Below are 16,549 nucleotides of genomic sequence, written 5' to 3'. Positions count from 1 at the left end.
ACCCAGCTTGCCCTGCGAACAGGCCCCCAATGCAAGCGGGTAAAGGCAAGGGGAGAATTTCCATAAAAAACTCGCCTACCTTAGCGCCTGTGCCTTGCTCTCCCAGATCTGGAGCAGCAGCACCCGGTCCGGCATCTGTGGGCATCTTGCAGCTCACTGCCGACCACGCTATCGGCCCGCTCCTGACGTCCCCACCGGCCTTATGTGGTCTAGGTCGGTATGGATGGTGTACAGCTGAAGTAGTCGTGGCCGAGCGGCGTTTACTGTGACCATGTGGGAACCGAGCCTCCTCTCTTATGCGTCTCCAGCGCGAGGCAGCCTCTGAAACCCGGAAGTGTCGCACCGGAAGCGCGTCATCGCTCGGACCACGCGGCGCGTATCCCAGGCGACGACGGCGCTCTACAGTGACGTCACCCGCCGGATTCCCAGCCAGGACATAGCCCATGCTCCCACCACAGCACCAGCAAGGGGCGAAGAGACACCGCAGCCCGCCGCGCGAGGCCCACACCTCTACGCTGCCGCAGACTGACCTTACTCTCCATACCATCAGGTAAGAGCCCCCTTCTGCCAAGGTAGCCGGGACCCCTGGACTCCTCCAGCCTCCCTGTACCTCTCCAATGCTGCCCTGTCTTTGCCAGACCTGGGTCAGCATTCTCACCCCCAGCTTGCTACTGCTGTACACCAGGGGGGGCCACCATCTGGCGCCAGCTCACGTTGGTTGCCTTCCCTGAGTGATGGAAGGGAACCTTGGCCAAGAATCGGATGGGGGTCCGATAGGGAAGCCCTGTGTGCGCTGCAGCAGGTAATCCTGGAGTAGGTCCCAACACATAACAGGGTAGGCTCAGCCCTAAGGCAAACAAACATGAGCCCTGAAAACAACAAACATTACGATGTCCCTGTGTAGCCGGCGGAAACACAAAAAAACTGACTTGGGATGGAAGGAGGAGTCTATTTATTTAATGTGGTTGGTGTGTTTCCTGTTGCAGGTAGGCGGAGCCTATATCTCGATGGCTGTCCTGGAAGATGACTGGGGAAAATATTTATGAATAGACCACTTAGTGTAAGAACTGATGGAATAATAATGATGCTTAAAAACTGCAAGTAGGATTATAAGTTGACCTTTTCTTACAAAGCCTACTGGGGGTTGCTATTTAGACACTTAAACCCCACCTGATAGGAAAAAGGACAGTAAACTCCCTGAAGTAATTTTAGGTGCTGGTGCAACTAAATAAACATACTTTTTGGGACCACCGGTACAAGAGCAAGTTTTAGGGCTGGTCACACCAGAAGCATTGGGGCGAAACTGGCAGCCTTTTCCAACACAGTGTTAAAGAATAGACAAAAGCATTGTTCACAGAGAGCTCAGTTCAAACTACAGAGTCGTAGTGGTATGCAGTAAAAAATTACATATTTCCATAAGAAAGTTCTCTCTCCGATTCAATCCTCTTGGTGGGTGGGGTTTCAAAAACCAGCTTGCTATTGGCTATTTCAAATTGCAATAGCAGGCTGGCTATTGAAACCCCATCTACTGAACAGAGGAGTTCTCTCACAGGTCCGCTCTTCTGCTCAGTGGGCGGCACAATAGCCAACCTGCTAATGGCTATTGCAATTTGAAAAAGCAAATAGCAGGCTGGTTATTTCTCCCCATTGTTTACATTCTGCAGCCAACCTCGGAATCTAGCCATTAGCCGGCAGCAAAATGTAAAGAAAGAATTTTGTTAGCAACTAAATAAATTTAGTTGCTAACAAAACAACAGCTTTTTAAATGTACATTTAAAGCCACTGGCAAAAAAAATGCCCTCGATTTGTTTTCTGCCGGTTGCTTGATGGTGACAGTTGCTTGAATGCTGGATAATGGGGCATTTACTGTATTTACACATATACATTGTATTATTATTATAACCTAAAATATGCATCTGCCATAAAAACCTGATGCTTTCCTCTGGACTTTTTTTTATCCCGTGAGTCACCATTCTCCACATATTTGGAAAGACTGTCAGGTCTGTCCATAGTATCAGTGACTGTTTCAAGCCAAGACAGCAGGGTACTTTCCACACTGACACTTATCAGCCAATTTAATTTTCATTCGTTTGTAATAGCAGTTGAGCCTTTGTCAGATTTATATTCTAGATAATTAGCATTCCAAGCATTAAGCTTTAACTGACCTTTGTAAGATGTTATAATCATTGGGGGGTACCCTCTGGAAACTCTCAAATTTATATAGTTACATAGAGCTTAGCACTGCCTTTAAATTGTAAATGTATGCATAAACAAAGAAGAAAGCATTCAAAAACGACATGCATGCTGGAATTTATTGTGGTCTATAATGACACATCAAAAGAACTCAGTATGATATTGAAATGACACTCTTTAGCATTTCGCCGTCTTTACAGAAGAGCTAAAATGGATAAATCCCTATACTGGCATCTTAATTAAAAGAGATTCATTTAAAGGAAAACTCACTGGTACTATAGTAGACCCATCAATAAAATACAACAGCGAACATCATTAAATCATATTTTTAAACAAAACCTGTCACCAACTTAAAAAATTGGAGGTATAAAAGCACAGAAAAATCAGGAATCTTAAATGTTTACCTGCAGCGGTTTTCTGTAGCCATCACCAATGTTTCATATAATTTTATTGTGCCTCTGATCTTGCTAGAAAATTTGACTACTCCAGGAAAGTGAATTTGCTAGCAGAGCCACTTCCCTTCCTGCACGTCATAGCCTTCCCTTCTAGGAGTGTCTAATTACTGTTTGTGATGCCTCTCCCCTCCCCTTCCTAAATAACCTTTATTCTGCCTGTGAGATCCCAGGATAGCGCACTTTGGATAACCTAAAACACTTTAACCTCTTCCAGCATTGTTTTTTTCTGTACATGAAACCTCTGACAGCAGGTTTCCTTTAACAGAAGGCAGCTTCTTCACCTACCCAGGATATTCCTCTTCCAGGCTTAAGGCTCTGGTGTTATCCCTAAATGGGTGTCATCCAGGGCTCCCATTGTGGCGGGGACAGAATATTAGGCTGAGAGTATAAATATGCTGAGTGGGTTGCCTTCCTTTTAGAGCAAATCGTATGAGAGCCTCTGTCTATAGATTTCTCTTTGTAGTCTAATGGTGGTGTCTGTCACTTCTGGTCTGGCTTTCTTTTCTCCCTTCAATGCTGGTAGTTCGGGGATTACGGAAGTAGGGTATTTCACTACAGATGAATCGTACAAAACTAAATCAACGGAGACTATAATAACAATTGTGAAGAAAACATATATCTATATATATATGTATATATATAGAGAGAGATAGATAGATAGAGATCTATAGATATAACTAGAGAGAGAGAGAGAAAGAGAGAGATAACTCCTTCGGCAGCAAGTAGACTTTTGAAATTAAAGGAGAACTTTGGGGTCAGTGTTTTTCGCCATAGTTCTCCTTAGGGTAACGGGAGGACACAAACTAGCGTCCTCCCGTTACCCTAAGCTCAGTATACCGTGAGCTACAGCGGATCCCGACGTAGATGACGGGATCCGCCCAGCTGCATGAGTGACAGCTGGCTCTGCCTATCTAGAGGCAGAGCCAGCTGTACCCGCCCCCTCCCCCGTCCGTTCCGCCAGTCAGCGCTGGCAGATCGGAGCGGGGAGAGGGGAATCCAGCCCCTCCCCCTGTCACGGCAGAGAGCCGTGACAGGATCGAGAGGCGAGCGAACCCGGTATGTGTTCGCTCACCTCCCGATCTACTGAGCCGACCTGTGACAGTCTCATTGTCACAGGTCGACTAGAACTATGAGGTGAGTGAAAAGCACTCACCTCATAGTTCTCCTTTAAGTTTAAATCAAATTCCAGTCTGCAGTGCGGGAGGAGGGGTGCATTGTCAAGACAGATTGTTTCAGCGGAGATGTCCTCAAATGTTCTAGAATGTCTGTTCCTCCTCAGTCAGAAAATTAAATAAAAAACTGACATTTCCACTGATAGCACAGCAACCGTTGGGGAGGTGAAAAAAACTCTCTCTCTCTTCATGAAGTGTTACCGTGGTGAATTGGGCAGAGGAGAACCTCCTGGTATATAGGATGATAGGGATATCACATCTTTTTTCAGATCCCAAGAAATGGTCATTGAACAATCTTGGTTTCCAGAAAATCTTCAGAAAGTGCGCTCACATCACAAAACCAAACTACTGCTGTATTTTTCGAATACTTCAGAGTCACAGGCCCCCTAGTGGTGGATGCCCTAGCCAAATCATGAGCGTTCCCTCTAGTTTATTTGCTCCCCCTTTCCCATTTTGTTAATTTTCAGTGTTCTGTTGAAAATACGAGAGGTGATAAAAGGTAATAGCAGTGATATCTTTATGGCCCAGGTGACTGTGGTTTCCCCTCTATAGAAGCCTACACATCAAAGATCCTTGGATCTTACCAACCAGCTAGGATATGCTTTGACAAGAGGCCCTTATTCTATCCATCTTCATAAAAGCTCAAGCTTGCAGCATGGAAATTGAGTGGCAACAATTACAAAAAAAACAGGCTTGTCGGATATAGTCATAAAAACATTGCTGCAGGCAAGAAAACAGGCTACCAGCACTACTTACTTTAAAGTGGTGGTCAAATCTCTCACTCGTTGGTTATGTGGGAGCTGGTGTGCATAAACTCTTCAAAAAACCGGGGGAGGAGCCCCGTGCAACATATTGATCAAAAAACAGTATATAGAAGAGTGCAACTACCTTAGAAGCTAAATAGATGGATAAATGAATGCTGGATAAATGAATGCTGTGCAGCCTGCTATGACTGGCTGAATAGTTAGGATTGAAGTGGTAGATGTGTGGCTTACAGTTAGGATGTCATCGGTGGGCATCCGAAGTCCCTGCAATCACGTGAGGGTGACGATAATGGTCTGTATACTACCGGTCTGGAGTGTCCAGGGTATCCCCACAACCACATCATCGGCTGGCCAGGCCGAGCCGCGGCAGCTGGAGCGGGAAAGGAAAACCTTGCCCGGCAGTTGGAATCCGCACTGGAGAGTGTGTATCTGTGCGGTACACGGCGCAAGCGCTGGAGGGTCAAACACACTATATCCGTCGGTGCTCGTGGGTCCAAGGGAGATGTACTGTAGGATGAGACACCCCTGTGGGTTGAAGTAGCGGCTACGCGTTTCGAGGGTAACCCTCTTTGTCAAGCCTTAGAGCGGTGTCAGCCACGGGAGAAAGAATATCGGTTAAAGTTGACAGGGGGAGGAGTCAAGTACAAAAGGGTGCCGTGATAGGCTTAGCCGCCGGGAGGCGGACTCACAGTCTCGAGGGCACTCAGAGGTGGATTCGTCAAGAGCTTTCACACTCCGATCTAATTGTCATTCTGGGGCCATAAAACATGTGATTTTTTGGAGCAGGACTTGGCTTCAAATTGGGATCTCCTGGCGGAGTTCTGCACAAAAAAGTGGCTTGAACTCATTATCACCCAGAGAAAACGTAAACTAAAACATACTACTAGGATAGTACAGCAATTACGAACTACCATCACAAACTCGTATGGGACGTCATGTCTGTTCAACTCCTGGATAGCTAACTTAGAACATAAAACCAATGGGCATGAACATAATATTATCAAGTCCAAATCCAAAAAGCTCCGCAGAGACATTGCAGATTATAATCTTAATAGAGTTTTTAGTTGGAAACAGACGTCTCGACGTCACTCCAAATATCAACCCAATCCAGTTCCCCTTTTGGCCATAAACTCAACAAGACAATGCGCCATGCCACGGTGCTCGTATTGTGCTGGAGTGGTTTCAAGAACATGAGGGAGACTTTACCTTGCTTAGGTGGCCCCCACAATCACCAGATCTCAATCTAATTGAGCATTTGTGAGACGAAGTTGAAAGAGCCATCAGGCAGCTGGTTCCACAACCATCAAATCTCACAGAACTGGACAGTGCTATTCATCAGGCATGGTGTCAGATTCCTCGAATCCCCTTTCAACATGTCGTGGAGTCAATGTCAAGAAGAATCGCCGCAGTATTGAAGGCAAAAGGTGGCCCAACAAAGTACTGTTGGGGTGGTCATAATAATCTGGCCACTCAGTGTATAGCAATAACAATATTCTGTAAAGTAGAGTAGGGGACGGTTGGAACCTCCATCAGGTGGTCCCACTAGAGAATTTCCCTCAGTTCCTGTCTGGATGACAACACTGTCCCCACCACAGAAAGGGAGAGGGCAAAGCTTCAAGGCTTCAAACCACAACAAAAACATGATCGAGGTTGATTTTTATAGATATTTCCGGAATTAGCAGTTCCCTGAAAAATGTTGACTCTCTAGTAATGCAACATTGTCGAGGAATGGACCAAACTTTCCCAAAAGAGTCCCCAGAAGACCATTTCCCAAATTAATTCTCACAAGGTAAAGCCATTAACACGTAAAAAAATGGTAACATCCATTTCTTTTAAACTATACCAATATTTCCCATTTCATTTACATTCATGCTGTTGCACACCCTAAGAGAAAGCTTTAGCTCAAGAGTTTGTAAATGTATCATCCAAAGCAACCAACACATCAGGTAATGGTATTCAATGTGCTGATGTAATCTTACATCAGCCTCTGAAAATCCATAATCATACTTTCTGAAATGGAGCACAGCATGATCCTATTCTTGTGTAGCATTATCTTAGAATGCAACAATCAACCTAAACAGAAAGTTTGCTTCTCAAAAGCAAAAGGAGATAAAAAGGTTTGCAAATCATTACTTAGAAAAAAGTCACTACAATAGAAAACTAACTTTTATGCCTGCAGAAAAGTGTTTCCAGTAGAGAAACCACCTCCGCATGACATATCTAAAAGCACACGCAAATGAATCTGCAAAGCATTTACTATGCATGAATAACCATCACATCCACATATCTACAATATTTAAAGCAGTATCAAACTCTCAATAATTAATCCAGATCAAACAAGTAAACATTGCTCAGCAAAGCATTGCTTTACATTTTTGACCAAACACTTACAATCATGGTGCTTCTAAACAGCGGCTTCCAGGTCTCTCAGCTCTGCTTCCCTGAACTTCCTGTCCAGTACAACATCACCAAGGACAGAGCAGACTCCATCAACTGCTCAATCTACTGGCTTGGAGAAGGGAGGAGGGGGAAATAGCTTGATTTGCTGTGTGTTTGTGGAGACACACACAGCTTACTAGCACACACACACAAGGGTGACTCCATAGCACTCTGCATGAGAAAGGAGTCACTCTAAAACAGTAAGTCATGACCAGTGCTCAGAGGACCAGCTAATTCTGCAGGAAACTAAACCGTTTAAACATCAACGAGCAGCATTCATTGTAAGTGGTTTCATCAGCATTTGAAATGACAAAGTCCTTTTGACTTTAATATCAATATAAAGAGGAGATTGAATATAAAGAATGCAGAGCAAGAAAGCTACATCAATATTTACAATTTATACAAAGTGCAACACTAGTCATGCCATGTATATTTGAAAAAGTGTGTGTGTGTGGGGGGGGGTAGAACTCCTGTCAGGTTTGTATTACTGTCTGTTTCATGGCTAGGGATATTTTTCATCTCATATACAGTAGTGATCCTGCAATGGGTTTAAAGCACTGAGAATCTCCGCAATGGGTTTAAAGCACTTGAAGCAACACTCATACCAGGTATCTATTTGAAGACATTCGTTCTGAATAGCTTCTTAGCAAACCAGCTTAATCCAAGAATGTAATAAAGATACATGCCATTTACTGTATAGTCAAGGCTGCCTCTTCATCAAGTCCGTTTTTTTTAAACAGCTATAGCAACTCTGACATACTGAAAAATAACGGCTCAAAATGGGTGTGCTATGTGAATCATCACCGTTCCCAGAATGCCACCACTGTGATGATACAGGCTTACTACCATAGTCCAGAGTGCCTAGAGAAAACCACAAATGAGGGTTACATCTACTTTAATAGCTATTATATTCACAGTGGACATTTGTCCTTCTGCTCACAACAGAAAGGATCTTATTTTGACAACCATTTATTAGGGCTAAAATAATAATAAAGTGCATAAAACCATGTTTCTTATTTAGAAAATACCTTTTAAACACAAATTAATTGTGATCTAAAAGTAAATTGTATATATCCCAATGTAGGATAGTTCAGTTTGTAAAATTGAGAATTGTGGCCTCTATGCATATACAGTAAGTCAACAGTGCTGAACAGTGTTAACAGAGTTAACAAATCATGTGCATTATTTTACCCATTTACCTCAATCTTGCTCATTCAGATAAGCTCAGCTTGGCTTTTTATCATTTCAGGCCTAATGTACCCAGCTACAGGCAAATCTTAGGAGTAGATATTTTTCCAATAGAGTGCAGATTAGCAATTATTAATACTTCTATTAGTGAAAGGTTCATTTTCTTCCAGACTGTTGCCTTGTTACTATATATGTGTGTTAATCCTGTCTGAACATTCAGCTCCACTCATTAGAACAAACATCTGCTACACGCGTGGTTAATGATAGACGTAATGGCAAGACACTAACACGTTGATTAGCAGAAGAGCCAACGGCTTTGAACACATCATTTTCCTAAACATATTGTAACAATTGTTATTCAGAGAACCCACACCTCATGTATTACATGGCATGAACATATTAAGGCCAGTTAAAGGGCACAGCCAAATGCGTACAGGGTATTGAAACAAAAATTTTTGCTAATCAACACTTTGCCCCATGTTAAATTTACTGTGCAAGACCTGTAACCTACAAACCTGCAGTACTGGATGAGAGTGTTTTCTATAATATAAAGCATAATGGCATGCCTAGAAAACATATTCATCCCATTAGAAGTGTTCAGGTTTTATTGTGTTTTATATATTTGTTTTAATTTTGTTTTTAAGACACCAAATCAACAGTAACAGACTCTTACATGTCAAAGTGAACACAGAACTCTACAACGTGAATTACATTTAATACAAGCTAATTATACAAGTATGCACCCTCTTCAAGCCACTATTTAGTAGATGCACCTTTGGCAGAAATTATAGCCTTGATTCTATGTGGAGCAGAATGTGCTTTAGACATCTAAACACTGCAGTGTTCTCCATTCTACAAACGTTGCATTTAGATCGGGAACAGTTGAGATCAGGGCTCTACTCTGCAATTTTAGGACATTAACATTGTTTTGAAGCCATTCCTTTGAAGTTTTGGTTTTATGCTTGAGGTCACCGTCCTGCTAAAAGACACATTTTCTTCCAAGGTTTAGGTTTCTTGCAGAAACAAAAATCAAGGTTTTGCTCCAGGATTGCCTGGTATTTTAATGCATTCATTCACCCCTCTACACTTAAAGACCTTTGTTTTTGATGATATGCAGCATTTGACTAACAACAAATATGGCACCTATTCTGATGGCCAAAAAGCTTAATTATGGACCACATAACTATCTTCCAGCTAACCTCAGGGTCTCCTGTGTGCATCCAGGCAAACTGTAGGCAAAATAGAATGTGTTTTAGTAAAAAGAGGCTTTTTTACACTTTCCCTTAAAACTCTGACTGGTGAAGCACCTGGGCAGCAGTTGTTGTATGTCCAGTCTCTCTAATCTTATCCACTGTGACCTGTAACTACTTCAGAGTGGGCACAGGTCTCTTGGTGGCCTCTCTCATTCTTCTTGCGCAGTCACTCTTTTTTAGGACAGCCTGTTCGCAAACATACATCTATGCCATACCCTATCCATTTCTTTATGATTGATTTAACGGTCCTGTAAAGGTTATTTTGTGACTTTGAAATCTTATTACATCCATGTTATGCTTTTCAATCACTTTTTACATAATTACTTGGAGTGTTCCCTTATCTTCGTGATGTAGGCCTTGATGCGGATCAGAAGTCAGACATTCCAGATACATGTGTATTTATACTACAATTACTTGGACATTGACTTCACACAGGTTATGGGCATGCATATAATAATTTGACTTATTTAAATAATCACTGGTACAGCCAATAAGTCATATGGATGGAGATGTATATTTATGCAATAAGTTATTTACATTGAAATCCCTTTGGAGAGATTTTTACAATTTTTTTAACCAATTCCCTCCATTTCCATGCCCCATTCTTCCTCTACTTACGGTTTCTTTCTATATGCACTCTGTATCTCTTCTCGAAGATACACACAGGCAGCAATACTGTTTATCACTTGTGGGTTGACAATCCTAAGTGAACATGCCTACTTATGCAAAAGGTGCTTGATCTGGGTGAACCTTTGATTGTATTACCAATGTAACCAACTGCAGTCACCCACTATATCTCTAACTAAATGGAACTGTAACTTATGAGATATTGGGGGAAATTGAATAAAGCATGTACACCATTTTTCTAGCGGTTTGGTGTCTTTAGAATAACTTGCACCTAATTCATGAAAGCCCTGCGATAGGTTTAGTTGCAATTCCAACGTGTGACAGATCCAGGTAGTTCTTATTACTGTCATTTTAAGAATCTGTTGCTAAGCTTATGGCTGTGGCTATGACTGACAGATTAAAAAAGAATTGCTGCCAGTTTACAGACTAGGAAACTGGTGGCAATTAAGACCAACTCGGATCTTGCATACAGAGAGACACTCCGGTGCTCAGAGTGGGCCATGTATGTACTGGGAAGCTGTCATGAATGTGAAGGCATCTTGCTCATGGTTCATTGATAGGTAGGCCTACTAGCATCCTCACAACCAATTACCTATCCCCTGCCCTATTTAGCTGCTGGCCAGGAGGTTCCCCAAAGGGGCTTTGTGTGAAAAACATTGTTAATTTGGGTAAAAAAAATTAAATAAATTAGATCCACTGTAATTCAACGTTAAAAAAACAATAAAACATGCAAACTTCCAAATGGGTGAATACGTTTTTAGAGGCATTGTACTTAACATATAACAAAAATAGTGTATCTGCTGCTGATATGCATAATATGTGGCTCTTGTTTCTATACATAGGACACATACATATGCACACAAAAAATTAAAATATCTGAAACTGAAAACCTAACTGCTGGAAATGGTTATCGGCATACAGAGCTTTGTTTGCCGCTTTAGAGATTTCATGTAGCAGCTCCACTTACCGGGTACCATCTGCTTTCCAGCTTACTTTATATGACTTCTGCTCAAGAAATTTGAGATTCTTTCTGTCCATGGATACAGGCTGTGCTCCAGGGAACCCAGATCTGGAATACATTTGTTTTACTTTTATTTTCCTTAATAACAAAGTAGGGATGAAATATTAAATCATGCTTGTATGAGTGACATTTCCATCTTATAATGTGGGATTGCTATTAGCATAATACATTACATGGCAAATGAATCCATGTGTAAAGTGTCTAATCTGCACTGAGAATGTTGATAAGGAATGCCACACATCATATCAGTTAATAATGGTAGACTTCAGGGTAAATCATTTGCATGCTGTGTGCAAACATTTGGGGATTATTTTGAAGCTTTGCACGCGTAAATGGACATGCAAAGTAATATGTATGCAAATGTGGATTTATACTATCGGGGAACAAAGACATAAAAATATCTTCTATAACATTTCTTTTTAGACATTTTAGAAACTTTTTTCTTACCAAACAGCAAATAAGTACATTATTTACCTATGGTTTAGAGAATTCAAACTACAGAGCTTTCTTTTCCCTGAACCACACTTTCAGCATAGTGGCTAGCATTGTGACAAGTAGTTGTGTACATGGGCGCCACACACCAACACATAAAAATAAGTGGGGAAAATCCTTTGCTTTTAGGGATAATTGACTGCTGTGTGATGGGTTTACTATGTATTTAACATGTGCTCACTTTTCCATTCTCAATGACTTGTAGATGGATAAAAACAGTTAATTGCAGAATAGGACCGGCTTCATTTAGTGTACACAGCTATTCTAAGGCTGGCCATACACTGTACGGATTTCATCTGGTTCTTGATGAACCGGCCGAAATTTGTTCAGTGGGTGGTCACCACCTTTCCATCCGTCATCAATAGATCAAAAATTTGAAGGAGCCAGATGCTAAATTTTCTGGCAAACAGAGACAGCAACCAATCAGTTGCCATCACCTTTTCAGGTATTCTGACAGCGGCATGCCCGCCACTTTCAAAACACACAGCCCAGCGGGAGATTTGTGCATCCACGCTGTTTATCGCGAATGGAAAAATCTGTTATATACATTTTTTTTGTTTTGTTTAGCCCACAGGTTTAATGAAAAAATATAACAGCGTATGTCAAGCTTAAGACTACCCAAGCCCAGTTTGTATCTGACTGCAAGGTGGCCTTCCGCACCGTTTGATGCAGTTCTGTAAATTGCATGAGCAGCACTGTGGTGTACAACTATGCATGGCTTTTCCACACAGTGTAAAACACATGAATAGGACACGTTTCTACATTAAAAAAAAAAAACACACAAGCTCATGTGCACACCCCTCAGTGTTAAGCTGGGTATATAGATGTTTGTGCAATTTTGTTTTTTTATTTTAATATTCAGCATTTGGAATGAATGGTGTTAAGTGAACTAAAACCACATTCACTGTTCAAATTTTGTTTGAGAGAAAAAGTTTCCATCCTGCTTAAAAATTTTTGTCACCAAGGTAAAAAATCATCAACGATTTGACCCTATTAAAAAAGAGCAAATAAAATCTTAAGCCTTGCAGTGTGGCCACCCCCAAAATGCAAGGGTTAAGTGCTTGTTTTGTCTAGGGAGCTAAAATAACTGTTATACTCACCTGAACCATGACCCCGGCTGGCTCCTAGAACGATCCCTTCAGCCAGTCTCCTCCTCCGTTAGAGATGGAATGTCCCTCAGCGTCCTTAAGTCCTATAGACCGTATAAGATGTGATGACTCCCTGAACCTTAGGCGGCTGAAACGGAGGGGGAGTAAGGCTGAAGAGACTGGTCTAGGAGCTAGCCAGGAATGTGGTTCGGGTGAGTATACCTGTTATTTTAGCTCCCTAGACAAAACAAGCACTTAACCCTTCCAGTGTGGGGGTGGCACCACAGCAAGGATTAAGATTTTATTTGCCCAAAGTTCTTCTTTAATGAGGTCAAATCAACAATCATTTTTGACCTTGGTGGAAAACGAATTTGTGACCATCAAACTCCCCATCTATCCTACATAAGAAATTACCTTATAGTTACGATATGCACAAAATCAGCACCGTCTGGTTCTGAAAATTGATGGGGACCGCACACACCATCACCATCTTGTAAATTAGAGTTATAGCCGGCTCACCTGAAATGTAAAGAGTGCCCAAGGCGCAGCCATATGCAGGGCTTAGTAGGCCTAAGACTGCTAATGTACACCTACAAGTCAACTTAATGCTTTAAGATGCACTAAATGCATGTATTTAGTGTGGACAGTCTTGTAAAACTTTTTTTCCTATTAAATACAGCCCCTGGATAGATGGAAGGAAAGAAAACAAAGAAAGAAAGGTATGCATACCCCCCCCAGGAGGAGAACTGTTGACATTTCCCCTGTACTTCTCCAAGTTTTGGTTGAGTTGTTATCTGAAGAACATGTTTTACTGCGACACCTTCTAAAAATATGGCTCCCTTAGAAAAGAAAAACAACAGTGTTATTTCCAAGTATGCCTTGATCAAGGAAGCCACTACAGAAACATTTACAACATTCAGTTCATTTAGGCAAACTTAAAAAAAAAATGTAAACAAGCTTACAATACATAAACACAGGCAAGTAATTAGAATGTATGTTGTATGCATCCATGAAGTATATTCCACTGAAAAATAATGTACATTTGGCACAATAACTTTACAGTCAGACACAGGTCTCCCATCACTACTCTATGGTAGAAGTGGATACCCCGACCGCCTTAAAGGAGAACAATGAGGTGAGTGATTTTCACTCATCCTCCTAGTTAAAGCCAACGTGTGACAATTAACCTGTCACACGTCGGCTCTATAGATCAGCAAACGCATACCTTCGCTCGCTCACTTTCCGTCCCCCTCTCCGATCCTCCAGCGCTGACTGGAGGAACGGACAGGGAGGGAGTGGGCACAGCTGATTCTGCCTCTAGATAAGCAGAGCCCGCTGTCAATCAGCTAGCTGGGTGGATCTCGACAGCATTGTCAGGATCCTTTCCGGCTGCTGCGCTCTCAGTATATAGCTTGCTATATACTGAGCTTTGGGTCACGGAAGGACATTAGTATATGTCCTCCCGTGACCCTAAAGAGAACTATGGGATAAAAAGGTTACCCCATAATTCTCTTTTAAGCATTCTCAGTCTGAGGCCAACCACAACTTACACTCCTTCACCCCACATACTGACAGTGTCTGGGAGCATGGAACTTAACCCCTAGTTGCCACCAAGAGGAGATTACAATGTAATGTCTCAAACTAACAGTGAAAAATACAAATTCAATTCACAGTCCCTTGCTAAGCTGGACAAAGGGCAATTACTGGAAAAAGCAATAATGCAAAAAACCTTTTTGTTGCAAAATTGTGTTAAATGCTGAAATTTTCATATGCCAAGAGCTCCAGTGTTCGCATTTCTGCATGCAGTGCATTAAAACATCTTCCAGATAGAAAATTTGTTCTCTCTTGGGGGCATGCGAGTATCTAAATATAAGGACCACAAGCTAAGCAAAAGATGTAAGTCGGCATTAGAGGAATTTTAGGCCACAAGAGGACTGACAAGGGCACAGCAACAATATCTTGTGAGTAAATTGTGAAAATTCATATTACAATGAGAAACCACAAAGAAGTATAGGCAAACCGCTACCGAAAGCCATACATTCTAGAACAAATGTTTATGTATATGTTTTACAAAAGTAATACCCGTGCCAACAAATAGCCCCACATAGTCTGTATGTAAACAGTAAAGAACAGAGCTATTTCTAACATACTGTAAACAAGAACATGTAACACATCTAAGAACAGTGACCCCCAATCTTTTTCCACAATTGCCTGGATAATCAATGCTTCATTGTCCATTCAGCAAACTGGGGATGTGCTTTGTTATGTTCTGGACCAAGCTACGCTGCTGCAGTGTTGGCTGAGGACCTGACTGTGCTCCCTGACTGGAGTGGCTGCAAGAAATCATAAATGCTTTGGAAGGTAACGTGTTTTAATTTATAGCCATTTGTTGGTCTGCTTTAAATAAAATTACTCAAAATAATAAAAAGAAAAAAATATTGTCTGTGTGCACAATATTTGGGCAACTATTAGTGTGCAGAATTATTATGCAACTAAATGGAAAATAAAACTTTTCCCATCTCACTTGTTTATTTTTATCTGTAAAGTGAGAATAATAAACAAACAACTCAAAATTTATATATAAACATTTCTGACATTTTCAAAAACAAATTCAGTGACAAATATAGCCCCCCTTCTTTTCACTCATAAGCCTTCCATCAATGGAGTCTGTCAGTTTCTTCATCTGTTGACGATCAACTTTTCTTGCAGCAGCAACCACAGCCTCCCAGACACTGTTCAGAGAGGTGCACTGTTTTTCTTCACTCTCCCGTTTAAGAAGGGCCCACAAGTTCTCAATAGGGTTTAGGTCAGGTGAGGAAGTGGGCCATGTCATTATTCTTTCTTCTTTAACCCTTTCGCTGCCAACGTAAGGCATACGGCGGAACAAAAGTGTTCCCGGCTGGCCAGCTCAGTATGCCTTACGTCGGTGGCATTTACAGTTCTGCTATAAGCTCATGGTCGATTTAGCGACCATAAGCTTATAGCAGAACTGTTCAGCAGACTGTCCCCTTCAAAATAATAGCTGTCATCAGCGGCTCACAAGCTGCTGCCGGCCGCCGGCATCTGGAGTCTTTGGAAAAGTTGGCGGCATCTGGAGCCTCTCATCCCTGCCTGGAGCAGCTCCCGGCAGGGATCTGTGACTCCATGGATCCCCGCTGCTGTCCCCCGCTTGTAGGGGCTGTGGGATAAAAAAAAAATCTCCAGGGTTGGGGGGTGGAGGAGCAAGCGTTGGCTGGCGGGGAGAAGCCACAAGTTTCAGGATGGCTGAGCGGTGAGGAGAACGGAGCCGCTGCCATCATGTCAGTTTCCGGATGACAGCGGCTCTGTGCGTGGCCGAGCGAAGGATCGATAAGGATCATTGATATTTACCGATCGTTTGTGCAGCACAAACACCGGTGTGATCACTCCGGTGTTTGTAAATAACTGGGGACACATAGGGGGTTATTCACAAAGCTGCCGAAGGCAGCCGTGTGAATAACCAACCCGAAGTTCTGTACTGAGTGCTTCCCATTCATTGAGTGCTGAGGCTGCAGAAAAAGACATTGAGGATTTGGTGTCCTCAATTTCTTTTTCTATTTCAAAAGGGAAATGTCAGGGGTCTGTTTAGACCCCAGAGATTTCACCGTAGCCCCCCCAACAGTAAAAAAAATAAATACAAAATTAAAAAATAAATACAAGAATTTTAAAAAAGTAAAAACATTTTAAAAAAATGTAAAACAAAATAAAAAATGTGTAAAAAAAACTAATAAAAAAAAGCCCCTCCCTCCCCCCACATAACACACACATATTGTGGTGCACACCATGCACATGCGCTGCAGTGCGTTGTTAGAACGCATCGCAGTGCATGGTCTTTTTTT

The 16,549-nt window shown here is 42.0% G+C and overlaps 1 protein-coding gene across 2 annotated transcripts in view; it reads right to left on the bottom strand.

The window, feature by feature from the left end:
* RNGTT (RNA guanylyltransferase and 5'-phosphatase) overlaps positions 1 to 16,549 on the bottom strand; it is a 305,143-nt gene that overhangs the window by 235,045 nt on the left and 53,549 nt on the right. For both annotated transcript variants that reach the window (XM_018554362.1, XM_018554360.1), the window contains 2 exons: positions 13,422 to 13,531; positions 11,059 to 11,160 (listed from right to left, as the gene is read on the bottom strand). In XM_018554362.1, the coding sequence (XP_018409864.1) occupies positions 11,059 to 11,160; positions 13,422 to 13,531 (212 nt within the window). The remainder of the gene's footprint in view (positions 1 to 11,058; positions 11,161 to 13,421; positions 13,532 to 16,549) is intronic.

This window comes from Nanorana parkeri, unplaced genomic scaffold, assembly GCF_000935625.1.
Source record: "Nanorana parkeri isolate BGI_ZX_2015 unplaced genomic scaffold, ASM93562v1 scaffold154, whole genome shotgun sequence".
Lineage (NCBI taxonomy): Eukaryota > Metazoa > Chordata > Amphibia > Anura > Dicroglossidae > Nanorana > Nanorana parkeri.
This window is presented reverse-complemented; position numbering and strand designations above follow the sequence as displayed.